Raw genomic sequence first — 14,642 nt, 5'->3', positions numbered from 1 at the left:
AAAAATGTGTAAATAGTTACAGGGGACATTTGTGTGATTCTTTTGTAGGTGAAAGGTCAGCAGAGGTTGTGAATGAAATGAGTGTTTATATTGGAATGAAGTAACTAAAAGAGTGTAATAAAGTCCAACACGTTTTTCAGGTTAAGTGAAACCTTTGTCGTAGTGTCACTGTTTTTCAGGTTAAGTGAAACCTGTTCTGACGTGTCGCATTCCTATAGGAACACAAGCAGCTGTATGTGGCTGTATATGGCTTTTATGAGGCTGTGTGTCTTTGTGCTAAAATGAATCATTAAATCATTAATGAGGAACTCATTTGATGTTAAAGATTCCCATTGTGGTCTGCAAACTCTAGGCTTGTGCCTGTTTCGTCATGTTTCACACGTTTTTCACTTGTAATTTTCCACATGTAATTTTCCACAGGTGATTACATATTGCTCACATAATCATCAGTGAAAAACATGGTCGTGATGATCGTTAGGAAAGGACCTGGGGATATTTCATAAATAATGTTTTTTTCCCCCCTTTCTTCTGCTTAAAAAAGATATTTTATACCATATTTCTGTCGGGTTTTTGATTCATTTTCAGCGCTGACAGTAGTTCCAGCTGTAATATAAATAACTGGTTTATATGTGCTCATTCTAATATCTATATATCTAATTATCTATACCTTTCTATAGTAACATCTCATTCACAGGGGCTTGTGCCATGGACACGTAACGTCACATAATCTAATAATAATATAATAATAAACGTGTTATTATTGAAAAAAAAAAAAAACGCAGTACAGTTGATATGGTGGAGTTTGCTGTGAAGATACATTTATTAAACATTTATGGAAGGAGTCTGCAATGTTAGTGATGCTTTGTAACAGTTAATGAGTTCAGACCAGAGGAGTTTACGCTTTGCAGTTTCTTAATGATAGCTAGCTGTGTTTTTTTTTTTTTTTTTGTCTTAGTAACTTCAACAGAGCAACAAGATGCTAGCAGAGACACCAGAAGTGCTGTTTTTTTTTTTTTCTCAACAACAAGGTTAAATTAGCATTTAAATAAGCATAAGTGGACAAACCCGTTGGTTCTGATTTACCCTGTTTGTTACATTTTCACTCATTTTAAATTACTATAAATTATTAGACATCTTTTTGTAGCTATTTGTATTTGTCATTATTTTATGAGTGCACGGAAATCGTACAAAACTAGTAAAAAGTAATTCAGAAAGGCTTAGAATTAGTATCAGTATCAGTACTCTGTATCAGCAGATACTCGAGAATCAGGAATCAGTGTCGGAGGCGGGAAAAAATTTTTTTTTTTTTTTTTTTTGCCCAGAAGTAACTTGCTGACATAAAACAGCTTGTGTATTACTCCTTATTTTTTGTCCTACTTGTGATACTTTTGACATTATTCATATATAAGCATCATATGAGAAGAATCTTTAAAAAAAAAAAAAAAAAAAAAAAAAAAAAAACCAAAAGCTTGTATTTACAAAAATGCTCAATATGCCATTTTGCAGAACTTATGGGACATGCTGTGTATTAAGTAAAAAATGAAAGTATGGGACATATTGGGCATTTCTGTAAAGAAAGATATTAAGTAGAGTGAGAGATATCAAGCAAACTACTGCAACTCACTTTATTTTGGGATTAGCCAGACAGCTTTATCCCGTTTGCAGCTTGTTACTACACCGGCTGCCTGTTCATTTTAGAGTAGATTTAAAAATTTTGCTCCTCGTTTATAAATCTCTAAATGGTTTGGCTCCTACTTATCTCTGTGAGTTATTGACTGAGTATCATCCCACTAGATCCCTTCGGTCTTCCAACCAGGATCTATTGTCTACCCCTAAGTCGAGGCTTAAGTGTAGGGGAGATCGTGCTTTCAGTATTGCTGCCCCCAGGCTCTGGAATGCCTTGCCACTATCCATTAGACAAGCTTCTTCTCTTAATATTTTTAAGTCCAGGCTAAAGACATTTTTATTTTCTAAAGCGTATGGCTGATGGGATATTTGTATGGTTTTATAACTTTTCTGTTTGTCTGTTGTGTGTTTTTCTGTTTTTGATGACTTGCTGGAAAGCACATTGGTCAACTGAAGTTGTAATTAATTGTGCTATATAAATAAATTGTCACTGTCAAGTTAAACAAAATGGCCGACATATTGGGCACGTTCTGTAAAGAAAGATATTAAGTAGAGGGTCAAGTTAAACAAAATGGCCGACATATTGGGCACGTTCTGTAAAGAAAGATATTAAGTAGAGGGTCAAGTTAAACAAAATGGCGACATATTGGGCACATTCTGTAAAGAAAGATATTAAGTCGAGGGTCAAGTTAAACAAAATGGCCGACATATTGGGCACGTTCTGTAAAGAAAGATATTAAGTAGAGTGTTACACAAATTAAACAAAATGGCCGACATATTGGGCATTTCTGTAAAAACAAGCTTTTGTTTTGCCAGTTAAAAAAATTCTCATATGATGCTGGACATCCTGTACATCAAGAACGACAGACATTCCGTTAATTCCTTAATTTAAAAAAAGAAAGTGTTGACTTGGCACTTTTGTCTGCCACTGGTTTACACCTCCCAGGGATTAGGGCTAATCAAAAGCACAATTCATAAAGAGAGAAGGTTCTACGTAGCGAGCTGAAGGGCTCCACCTCCAGGAAGTGCAGGATGGAGCTTGCGTCAGCCGGCGCTGTTCGCCGGGTTTGTTCAGTGGAAGAGGAAGTTCATTCTAAGGCATCAAACATTACACGAAGCTAGCTGCTATAGCTGTCCGAGCGCACGTGCAGCCTCGTCCACACGTTCCACACGTTCCGTGACAGCGGTGCACGTGCATAGCGCTGTGTTTTTAAAGCGACTGTAAGAAGTGAGATGCGCGAGCTGCTGAACTTTTCTCCGAGGCGTGAGAGCGCGTTAGTTAGTGGACGTGGACGTGGCCAGTCCATCACACACACAAACACACACACACACACACACACACACACTACTACTACGTGATTTCACGTCTTGCCGTCTACGTGTGTGATTGCATGAGGTGTGCAGAGTGCAAGGTTCTCTAACTGTTTGGACTTGTGTCTCGCGCATATATGAGAGAGAAGCTCAGGATCCACAGCTCGAGCTTTTATTCAACTCTTCCCTCCGGAGCTGCTTCATCTGCTGTGAACCTTTAACACTCCCAACATGTCGTGTCTGTTAGTGGGGAGTCTGAAAAGGTAAGTTATTTTCCTCGAAATGCACCCCTTTATATCATATACCATTACTATTACTATTATTATTATTATTATTATTATTATTATTATTATATGTATAAAAAATAGACAGGATCCTAGAAGTGTTGCTTCACATAACCTGTGGTTACTGAGTAACTAAAGAATCAAGTTGTCATATTTTGTTCTTAGACAGTTTACCTCTTTAAAATGCATTTAAGAATGCATTTTAAAGAGGTAAACTGTCTAAAATGCATTTAACTTTCCTACCACAAAGTTCTTTTCTTAATAAAAACTGTTTTTAATTAATTTTTTTAAATTAATACAATTCTTCTTTTTAATTGTATTAATTATTTTATATTAATCTCACAAAATGACTTGTTACTTGTCACATATGAATTTACGCAATCACCTTTGCCCTGTGCACTTTGATTCATTTTTTTAAATCTTTCATCTATCTATCTATCTATCTATCTATCTATCTTTGCCTTTTTTGGTGGCGGGAATAAATAATTTTTTAAATGCAACAAACCTTGATTTCCAAAATAAACCTGGCCCCATGATTTTGTGTGTTTTATTCTCCTAATTAATTAATTAGGAGATTAACATGATTTTGTCTTTTTTTTGTTTTTTTTTCAGACATTTATTGTATTTTTTGCCCTGTTTTGTTATTTATTTATTGTCTTTTTGCCTTGTTTTTGTTATTTATTTTTTTATTGTCTTTTTTGCCTTGTTTTTGTCATTTATTTATGTATTGTCTTTTTTGTCTTGTTTTTGTCTTTTATTTATTTATTGTCTTTTTTGTCTTATTTTTGTCATTTATTTACAAATTCAGTATGGCCCTGTGAACTTTTTCTGTTTGTTTTTTTTTTTCTTAACGCAATATACAAAATCAAATTGGCCCTATCTGGCAGCGGGGGGAATGGGGTGTGTTGGGGTAACTAGGAATCCCCCCCCATATCCCTCTTAGGAATTCTGGGCCCCTTGGAAGAATATAGCTCCACCAGACCCCCCACCCCAACCCATTGTGGGAATTGCCCCTGAAGGAAACCCTGGACCAATCACAGAGCTGCATTTCTCATAGCCTGTGTAGCATATGAGCTTTTGCTGAGGTGATGTTAGCGAGTGCTTGGGGATTACACACCCTGCAAGTGAGTGTGTGTCCTCGAGGCTACGGTGGACTTGTCCCTGTAAAATACTGCGTAAACATCATGCAACACAGCAGTGAGCAAACACACTGATCACACACGTACCATGCGGGATATTTTAACATTACAGATGTTTCATGCATGAATCCAATACTGATGATTCAGTCACTGATTTCATGTGCAGGGTTGAGTAATGATACTGATAGCGTTTATCAGGACTGGATGATAAATAAATAACGCTACGAGACCCACAGCTGGATGTATTAAAGCGTTCAGTGTGGCTCTGAGTTCCAGCTCTTTCATTCAGCTGTCAAACACTCCTCCACTTTCATCTGTTACTTTTATTCCACATTATCTTCTGAGAAACAAAGTCTAATTTCTGTGTTTTCACCTTAACGCCTCATTTGCATGCTTTTGATCATTTAATTTTTGCATGTATGTAATATTCTTTCTTCCTTTCTTCATCCCTTTTCTATCATTTATTGTCTATTCTACTTTCTTTATCTTTGTTTCTTTCTTTTTCCTAGCTCTATTTTTTTCTTTCTATCTTTCTTTATTTTTGTTATATATTTTTATGCATATTGTATATTTTTGCTATATCTTCTTGTTGTGTGTGTTGTGTGTGTTATGTGTGTGTATGTGTGTGTATGTGTACCTCTCAGCCTGTCTTTGCCTCTCTACATACACAGTGAGCGACAGGACAAGATAATCCATTACACATTAACTTAACTCTGTCTCTGTGTGTGTGCGTGTGTGTGTATGTTTGGGGGGGTGGTGGAATTGGGACATGCTCGGAGGACTGTTAACTCATGGAGAGTGGGGCGGAGTGGGTGTCAGAGCAGTTCAGCTTACATGATTGGCTGATTCTGAAGGAGGTGTGGTTTTGGCTTCTAAGAAAGGAGAAAGAGCAAAGCTCAGGAGCTATCACTGAGAGTTAATGAGAGTGAGAAAGGTGAATGGATAGACAGATAAATAGTGAGAAAACAGCATGATGACATCAGCACTGACGTCTGCTCCCATTGAAATCCTGGAACCTGAATGTCATTTCACATGCTTTCAGAAAGATGAAGAGACATTTGTCTCTTGAGAGAAGGAATAAAAAAAAAGAGGGAGGGCAAAAGATGGAAAGACCAGTCGAGTCACAAGCACACCTGATTATTTATTTCATCAGTCAAATAAGTTACAAAAATATTGACACAAGACTAGTTTATGATTACTTTTTCGTCTGCTTAGTGCTCAGCGTGCAGAACGACAAAAACTAGATTCTCTCATTCCGTCCTACTCGCTTTCTTCATCACTATGCGTTAACCTCTTACTTTCTCCTTTCTTTCTTTGTCTTTCTTTCTTTGTTCTTTCTTTCTTTCTTTCTTTCTTTCTTTGTCTTTCTTTCTTCATTTTCTTTATTAACTTTTTTCTGAATTTTGTCTTTTGTTCTCTATTCTGTATTAGTTCTGTCATTCTTTCTCTCTTTCTTTTGTTCTAAATTATTAATTATTTTTCTTTTCTAATTTGATTTTTGTTCTTTTTTTCTATATTAGTACTTTTTCTTTTCTTTTCCTTTCTTTTCTTTTCATTTCTGAGACACAGATGCAAATTGTAAATTGGCATCAAATCATCTCTCTATTCTCAATTATCTATCTATCTATCTATCTACTTCATTTGTTTTGTTTTCTGTATTAGTTTTGCCAATCTTTTTCTTTTTCATTCTTTCTTTCTTTCTTTCTTTCCTGCTGTGTCAGCCTTTCTCGTGGGATGAAACTGGACGTGCGTGCACATTTTGAACAGCACTTGAGCAACAAGGATGTCTAAATATTTCTAGGTGTTGGGTAAGAAATGTTCTTGGAACTCAGCCAAGAAATGTTTAAAGCTCACTTTTTCACGTACATGTGTGTGTGTGTGTGTGTGTGTGTGTGCGTGCGCTTGCTTTAAAGATCCTCTGAGTTCCTCATTCTTCCTACCTGCCCTGTAATACCCACTTACTATATATAGTGTGTGTGTATGATTGCATTAGAGAGTAGAGACTGTAGTTTTACTCTTAGGTGAATGTGTTGATTCCATTCATGGCATGGGTTTTATAGTCAATCTTTATATTTATTTCAAATCATTGAGATGAATTAATTTGGCTTGGGTGGTGTGTATGTGTTCGTCTGTATCACTTCCCAAAAATTCCTTGTGATGGGGCATTTTAGAACACACATTGTTTGACCCCTGATACTTAATACTGTGTTTGCTTCATATTAACACTAAAGGTCAGCCCATATAACTGCACTGAGGCATTTCATCTCTCAGTATGTCAGTAGTTGATGTCGTCATGTCAATCGTGATGCTGTAACACTGTGCATGAAGCCTCTAATGTGTTGTGTTTGTGTTTATATCTGGAGGTGGGATGTTTTGGGTTCTGCGGTTGGGGTCCGCTCGCTGGCCTCCATCCCTTCTCTCCCCAAAGCTGTGGCTGAGTTCGTCTCCGACGCTGTGGCTGAATGCAAACCTGCTAAAGTGCACGTGGTGACTGGCACGCCTGAGGAGAATGCAGATATTCTGGCTGGCTTGGAAAAAGAAGGCATGGTTAAAAAATTGCCCAAGTATAAGAACTGGTGAGTAATGCCACCTCAGTTAGTGCGCTTTATGACATGTATGATAACTGCAGATCCAGAGGTTAAGGAATTGCATACAGAGAAGAAAAGCCATACTGTGGCTTGTTACAACACCTCACCTTGCGTTTATAGACTTCAACAATTTTGTAACTGTTTAATGAATGACGTGAGTGACTTTGATTGCTTTGTTTATTTTAGACGTTATTTTAGTCCCTAACTACAGACCTGAATACTGTTCAGTAGTTACCACACGTGGGGTGGAGTTTGAGGAAAACAAAGACGTGTCTCGGCTTTTTTCACGCACTTTAAAACGTTTCAAGGTGATGGTCTAGGCGATATTGAAAATCCTCCGTCTTAGACGCTTCTACTCAAGAAAATTCTGGCAACTCAGAGGCATAAACTACACACAGGCGATTTTAATAATCAGAATAGATTTAAGCAGGTGCGTAACCCGACTCTGAATACACGCAACTTTCCTTTGTGACTACTGATATTTCGCTCACACATCTATCTGTTTGTAGTTACATTTAATGTGGTGAAACGTCATCACTGACGTTACGGCAGCTATAAACGTGTTTCATATATAGCAGAAATGCATTATAACTCCTGATTTGATGAATCAAACAAACACCCAGATTTATAATGCTACTGTGTTGCTGTTTTGCAGCTGGCTGGCTCGTACAGACCCTAAAGATGTGGCTCGTGTGGAGAGTAAGACGGTGATAGTCACTAAGCGGCAGAGAGACACAATTCCCATTCCCAGCAATGGTGTGAAGAGCCAACTCGGCAGCTGGATGAGCGAGGACGACTTCCAGAAAGCCAGAGAGGACCGATTCCCTGCCAGCATGTCAGGTGTGTGTGTGTGCATGTTTGTGTGCACGTACACGAGTTTGTGTGTGTGTGTGCATCTGTTACTCTACTGTTAAACTCCATGAGGGATTCTTCAAATGGTGGCCACTTTGTTTTTCTTTATGCATTTTTTTAACATTTACTTTATTTCCTAATTCACTAATGTTCATTGTTAATGATAGATGAGGAAGGATTTGGATTTGAACTTTCTGACTGTAATATAAACTATATTTATTTGCCTGGAAAAGATATAAATGTCTTCCATAACCACTCATTAGTTATACATGATATTACATCACTACATGATATTATAACTCTGTTATAAACAGTATGCTAATTACTAGTCATTGGTAATGTGTGAACTGTCAGACAACCCCACCAACCAAATGAGAGAAACTACATTTCTGAATACTCTGTTCTTTATATATATATAAACTTTATATATATATATATATATATATAAATGATATAACTCTAATCTCTTATCATTCCTTGTCCTTCCCTAGGTCGTACTATGTACGTGATTCCGTTCAGCATGGGTCCAGTGAACTCCTCTCTAGCTAAGTTTGGCGTTCAGGTGACAGATTCTCCGTACGTGGTGGCCAGCATGGGAATAATGACCCGCATGGGCAAGCCTGTCCTGGAGAAACTTGCAGAGGGTGTGGAGTTTGTTCGCTGCCAGCACTCGTTAGGTCGACCTCTGCCGCTTAAAGGTACCGACCGTTTATTACAGCCAGGACAACCACTGCATTTCTCTCAATTCTCTAGTCCTTTTCTGCTAGATCAGCAGTCAAAGCAAATAAACTTTCCCCGACGGAAAAGCTAATTCACAGATGTGAAAGCTGGTAGCAGTTACTTTCGCTTTATCTAGATGAACTTTGACCTGCGCTTTTGCAAGCCTCGGTCTTGTGAACCAATAGAAAACGAGACGGCGAGCGGTAGTCTCTTTGGTCAGTGAAAAGAGAAAAGGAAAACAAATTAGCTGTCATTTTTAATCAATTCTCTCTGAACCTGGCTGAAATGTTCTTGTTTTTATCCCTGTTTCGCAGCTCCGTTGATAAACCAGTGGCCTTGTAACCCAGACAAGGTGCTGATCTCGCATCTCCCGGATAGCAGGCAGATCCTGTCTTTCGGAAGTGGTTATGGCGGGAATTCGCTCCTAGGAAAGAAGTGCTTTGCACTCCGTATTGCCTCTCGCATTGCTAAAGATGAAGGCTGGCTAGCTGAACATATGCTGGTGAGAAACTTGGGGGAACGTTCTTGTTTTTTTGAAAGAACAAAAAAAAAATATATATATATATATATATATATATATATATATATATATATATATTTTTTTTTTTTTAAGTTGATGATTCTATTAAAAAAGATGCGTATAAAAAGAGTTAAAATATTTTGCCACACAATTGAGCTGTGTTGTTCTGTGCAAATTGCACATCTCATAGATCTGGCATGTACTGTTGAAATGGAAGCTTGTTTGTTTCTGAGACACAGATGCAGACTGTGAATTGGCATCAACTCTGTCCTGCACTCTCTCTTTTTAGATTCTGGGAATCACAAATCCTCAGGGTGTGAAGCGGTACATTGCGGCAGCTTTCCCAAGTGCTTGTGGGAAAACCAACCTAGCCATGATGAAACCAACACTGCCAGGTTGGAAGGTGGAGTGTGTGGGAGACGATATTGCCTGGATGAAGTTCGACAGTCAGGGTGAGAGACGAACACCTGAGCTCGTTTCCATGCTCCTGTAGCGGTTCTGCAGTTGTTGTTTTGCTAGTATTGGCAGAAAACGCCTGTTACTGAGATGAGATGTTATTTTCCAGGTAAACTCAGAGCTATTAACCCAGAGAACGGGTTCTTTGGTGTGGCCCCTGGTACCTCTCTGAAGACAAACCCTCATGCCATGGAAACCATTTCGAAGAACACGATATTCACAAATGTGGGTGAGATGAGTGACGGCGGCGTTTGGTGGGAGGGTCTCGACCCGCCGGCACCTGGCATCTCTCTGCTCGACTGGCAGGGAAATTTATGGAAGCCTGGTAATATTATTAACTACAGAGCTCCTTTGGAAAACAACTATGATAAGAAATTGTCCCATTAACCTTTATTACAGTCCATTTATATGCATCATTCCTGCTTTTTTTGCTTTTATTTAAGATAAAGTCCATTTTAAGAAGCACATGAGTAAAATAGTTGATTCTTCACAGGTAATTCGAAACCCTGTGCACATCCGAACTCGAGGTTCTGTGCCCCTGCGGCCCAGTGTCCCATCATGGACCCCATGTGGGAGAGCGACGAAGGAGTGCCAATTGACGCCATCATATTTGGCGGCCGGAGACCAGAGGGTGATTATCATGGAAATTCATGGAAATTATGTATTTTTTTTTTGTCCTGCGCTGTAATAACACGTACCTGTTCTTTTTCACAGGAGTGCCTCTGGTGTATGAGTCATTTAACTGGAGACATGGAGTGTTTGTTGGTGCTGCCATGAGATCAGAATCTACAGCAGCTGCAGAACATAAAGGTATTAACTTTAAATCAGCTAACATCTATATGGCACAATATTACATGCAATAAATATGTATATACTGGAATATGTAAAGAATAAATGTTTATTCTTCTTGTAAAAGAACGACACATTGTACCATCTGGCCAGTCAGAATCCAGCATTCCACAGCACTGTCGTGTAAATTTAAATGAAATTACCAAACCATATCTTGTGTATACAGGTAAAGTCGTCATGCACGACCCCTTCGCTATGCGTCCGTTCTTCGGCTACAACTTCGGCGACTACCTGAGCCACTGGCTGAGCATGGAGACGCGGAAGGCGCCCACACAGCTCCCCAAGATCTTCCACGTCAACTGGTTCCGGAAAGATCCACAGACCAAGTCCTTCCTGTGGCCTGGATTTGGAGAGAATTCCAGAGTGCTCGAGTGGATCTTCCGCCGCTGCGGACGCACCAGCGAAGACGAGGCAGCCAGAAAGAGCGTGATAGGATGGTTGCCTCAAGAGGGCGCCATCAACACACAAGGCCTGGGCCAGAAAGTCGATATGGAGGCGCTCTTTGACGTTCCTAAACCTTTCTGGCAGAAAGAAGCCCAAGAGATAAGAACCTACTTTACGCAGCAGGTGGGCGCTGACCTACCTGAGCAGCTAGAGGCAGAGCTAAGGGCACTCGAGGAGAGAGTTAGGGATTGAACGAAAAGGACATGATGTTTTAAAATACACTACATTAAATGTTGGCTGTATTGTGCAAGGCATTTTAAGCATGAGTTGGGGAAGTAAGCAATTGTTTAAGCTACAATCTTTGGTCCTAATAATAAAATTTTATAATAATAAAATACACCAGCGACATAAAGCTAAGACTTAGTGACTGTAAGTCAATGCCATATTGTCTTGATGGGTTACCAAAAAAAAATCAGCTGGAGGTTTACTCTAGTCTTACGTTTCATCTTTGTGTTCTGACAAACGTACATGCAATGACGAGCATCTAAAAGACATTGGACCAAAAATGTTTAGGAGAGTTATGAAACTGTTGTTAATGTATTCACTTGACCTGACTGAATAAACCACTGAAAATCTCTTTTATCAGCTGCTGTCATTAAGTTGTTTCATTCTCTATGTAGCAAAGAGATGTCCATGTGCCTTTGATTGACATATTATTATTATTATATTATATTTATTTATTTAATGGGCTTTAGGTCAGGGGACAGGGATGATCATGTGATTCTGTTCGGGATAATATTCCTGCTTGAAGATCCAACCAAGACCCAGCTGTAACCTCTTGGCAGAGACAGCCAGACTTTCATATAAAACCTCCTTCACTCTGTCACTTCATGGAGTTCATGTATCCTAACAAGGTTCCCAAGGCCTGTGGAGGACAAGCTGCTCCATAACATCACACCAGAGTGAACAGTGGAGATCAGGGTCTTTTCCAGTCAACCATCCTTATTTTTTACACCAAACTGACCTTCTGAAGTCTGTTTCAAGAAAGCTTTATTGCCCCCACAAACCGGTTCCATTTGAAGTTCCAGTAGTGTCTCAGAAAAGAAACGAAGGATGAAAGAAAAAGTGTTGACTCCAAATCTTTCTGGTGCATCCACCAAACACTTTGTTGGCATGGAGGTGGTGTCTAGTTGTAGATTTTGCAAATTGGAGATCCCAAAATGCTTCCATTTTCTGTAAATCTCCAATTGTGATCCCTTGTTTGCTTCTCCTCACTTTGCATGGAGTCAAATTACACTTTCTCTTCAACTATACATCTTCTTCCTCTTATTCTTAAGTGTGTAGATAAATGGGGTAGCAGGGGCCAAGCCCCCTGTCTTTCAAAGAAAAAAAAATCAATATAAGGTTGCATTTCGGCATCCGCGTCGTCTTATTTGCGGTTAATAATCATTTTAATAGTATGATTTAGGATTTTTGTGAAGCTGAGTGCAACTCCCGTCAGTGCAAATTAGGAGCTTACACGCAAAAATTTTAATGATTATTTATGGGAATACCATAGACCCAATTTACCTCAATCAGAAGACGCAAGGATTCGTAGGAGGCAAGGAGACACACACACGGATACGGTTTCAGTGCACTTATTTATATTTATACCTATTTATAGGTAAGAAAGGTATTTGAATTTTAACAGAAAAAATTGTGTCAATAACACTGTATGGATAGGAAAGGAAACAGAGCAAAAGAAAATGTAAACTGGAAAAAACATATAAATCAACCCCAAATTGTCATATGACCAAATAAATTACACAAATGAATTAAAATGAAATCTTTAAATACCAGAAATTCCTTCCTCCGAAATGAACTTAAAATGTATGTCTCGAATGTTATGCTAGGCTTGATCCCCATTTTTTTTAAATATTTGATCTTATATCAATATTAACTAAATTTTAGCACCTTAGAGTCCAATTTATATACACAACCCAAATATACATATACTCAAGTCCAACAAATGCAAAGCAATAGACCCAAACATCAGCGGTTAAATGGAATCGCATACACAAGTTGGCGCCCTAAAGAATTATACACAAATTGGATGTGTATCAGCCCAGTATCAGCAACTCTTGAAATGCACAATCCATATTTCTTTCCTTGGTTCCTTATAATGAATAGCCCAGTACTCAAAAATATAATAGATACTTCAAACCTCCAGAAGTCCGGCGAAACCTTGCTAGAGGTGATGCAAAAAATGCAGAAGTCCACGGGGAAAAAACAAAGAGGCGTAAGTGTCTCTTGTCGTCTCACGGGTGGCTCGCCATCTTTACACGATGCACATGTGAAGCGTTCACATCAATACAGTCTACGAATAGGGAGGTCCGAAATCTAGATTTCTAGGATGACAAAACTGGCCTGCACACACACAGGACAACATTCTCAATCAATCCACACTTTACATACGTTTTGCTCAACTTGCAAACATCTTTACAACTCTATACATATTTTTTTTACAACAATGTATACACTTACTCCATACAAAACGAAACATTTTCCTCTCAAAAATCAGTGAAGTGAAGTGAAGTGACTTGTGGCCAAGTATGGTGACCCCTACTCGGAATTTGTGCTCTGCATTTAACCCATCCAAGTGCACACACACAGTAGTGAACACACACACACCGTGAATACACACCCGGAGCAGTGGGCAGCCTTTTTTTTTTTTTTTTTTGCTGCGGTGCCTGGGGAGCAGTTGGGGGTTCGGTGCCTTGCTCAAGGGTCTCACCTCAGTCGTGGTATTGAGGGTGGGAGAGAGCACTGGTCATTCACTCCCCTCACCTACAATCCCTGCCGGACCTGAGACTCGAACCCACGACCTTCAGGTTCACCTTCGGGTTACAAGTCTGACTCTCTATCCATTAGGCCACGACTGCCCCCAAAAATACATCAATACCCCATATGAATCACCATATTTCAACATACATACTGAAGTAGACATTTTAACTCACCGATTCCCTTGTGTATTAATGCTATTTCTTATTCCCTTTCAAGTTGTCAGCGGATGACGCAATGATGGCCTACTCCACTGGATTCCAGCGCGATGCGACACGGATCAACAGGATAAAGCTAAGTTCTTCAGAAAACTACTAAGAAATTTTGTTTCTCAACAAAATAACTTACACTGCTTGTTCCTCGCAAGTGTATTTCCTGATAAAAATCAAATAAATCAAGAGTTCTGCGCAGCTCTTAGCTCACGCTTCTCTTCTCGTGCTCTCTCCATCTATCTTTCGCCTTCGCGCGCTTCCCTAGGGGGCGGAGTCAGCTTTTCCTAATTACACTCAATTGGCTGCTCACCTGCACAGCAGACCAAGAGCTCGGAATGAAATAGTTTGACTGTAGTTTTTTCCTTATTGCCTTATACTGTAAATAAAGCATATTTAACATGAGATATTTTAGATTTCATCTTTTATCTGAACATTTTCTTTACATGATTTATATTTTTTCTTTAGTCTAACTGCATTCATAAACTGGCTCAAACTACAAATGTTTTTGAGCCTGGGTTACATGAGCGCAACATCGCCACCACCGGCAGTAATAAGAACACGCAGAATGATATGAAGCGAGGATGTGGGCTAACTGTAACGAGCCCAGCTCTAGCTTCACTGCCAATCAGAGACTGTTGTATCCCATGACCACACAGTGACACGCCCCCTAGTTTTACTCCCCAGTGGGCTCCAATCTTACAGCCTGCATCAGTGATGTTTCCATTATGAACATGAATAAAGTGGATTATTTTTCTATCATCAAAATGTGTTTGGAGGAGACACTAAAAGTTGACAGATGGAGCACATGTTGTCTAATCAAAGTACATTTTAAGCAAAAAAAAAAAGGACAGACCACAGAACCATAAGTTTAACATTTTTTG

General features: G+C 39.1%; 1 protein-coding gene across 1 annotated transcript; it reads left to right on the top strand.

The window, feature by feature from the left end:
• The first annotated feature begins 2,754 nt into the window (after positions 1–2,754).
• pck2 (phosphoenolpyruvate carboxykinase 2 (mitochondrial)) lies at positions 2,755–11,374 on the top strand. The gene is made up of 10 exons (XM_026926165.3): positions 2,755–3,200; positions 6,724–6,936; positions 7,604–7,788; positions 8,292–8,498; positions 8,835–9,022; positions 9,330–9,492; positions 9,606–9,821; positions 9,990–10,127; positions 10,211–10,306; positions 10,512–11,374. The coding sequence occupies exons 1-10, from the start codon at positions 3,169–3,171 to the stop codon at positions 10,979–10,981; spliced, it is 1,908 nt and encodes a 635-aa protein (XP_026781966.2). The 5' UTR covers positions 2,755–3,168; the 3' UTR covers positions 10,982–11,374.
• Positions 11,375–14,642: the final 3,268 nt, after the last annotated feature.

This window comes from Pangasianodon hypophthalmus, chromosome 1 (genome assembly GCF_027358585.1).
Source record: "Pangasianodon hypophthalmus isolate fPanHyp1 chromosome 1, fPanHyp1.pri, whole genome shotgun sequence".
NCBI classification, from domain to species: Eukaryota; Metazoa; Chordata; class Actinopteri; order Siluriformes; family Pangasiidae; genus Pangasianodon; species Pangasianodon hypophthalmus.
The sequence above is the reverse complement of the archived record's forward strand: the minus strand, read 5'-3'. Positions and strand labels throughout refer to the sequence as shown.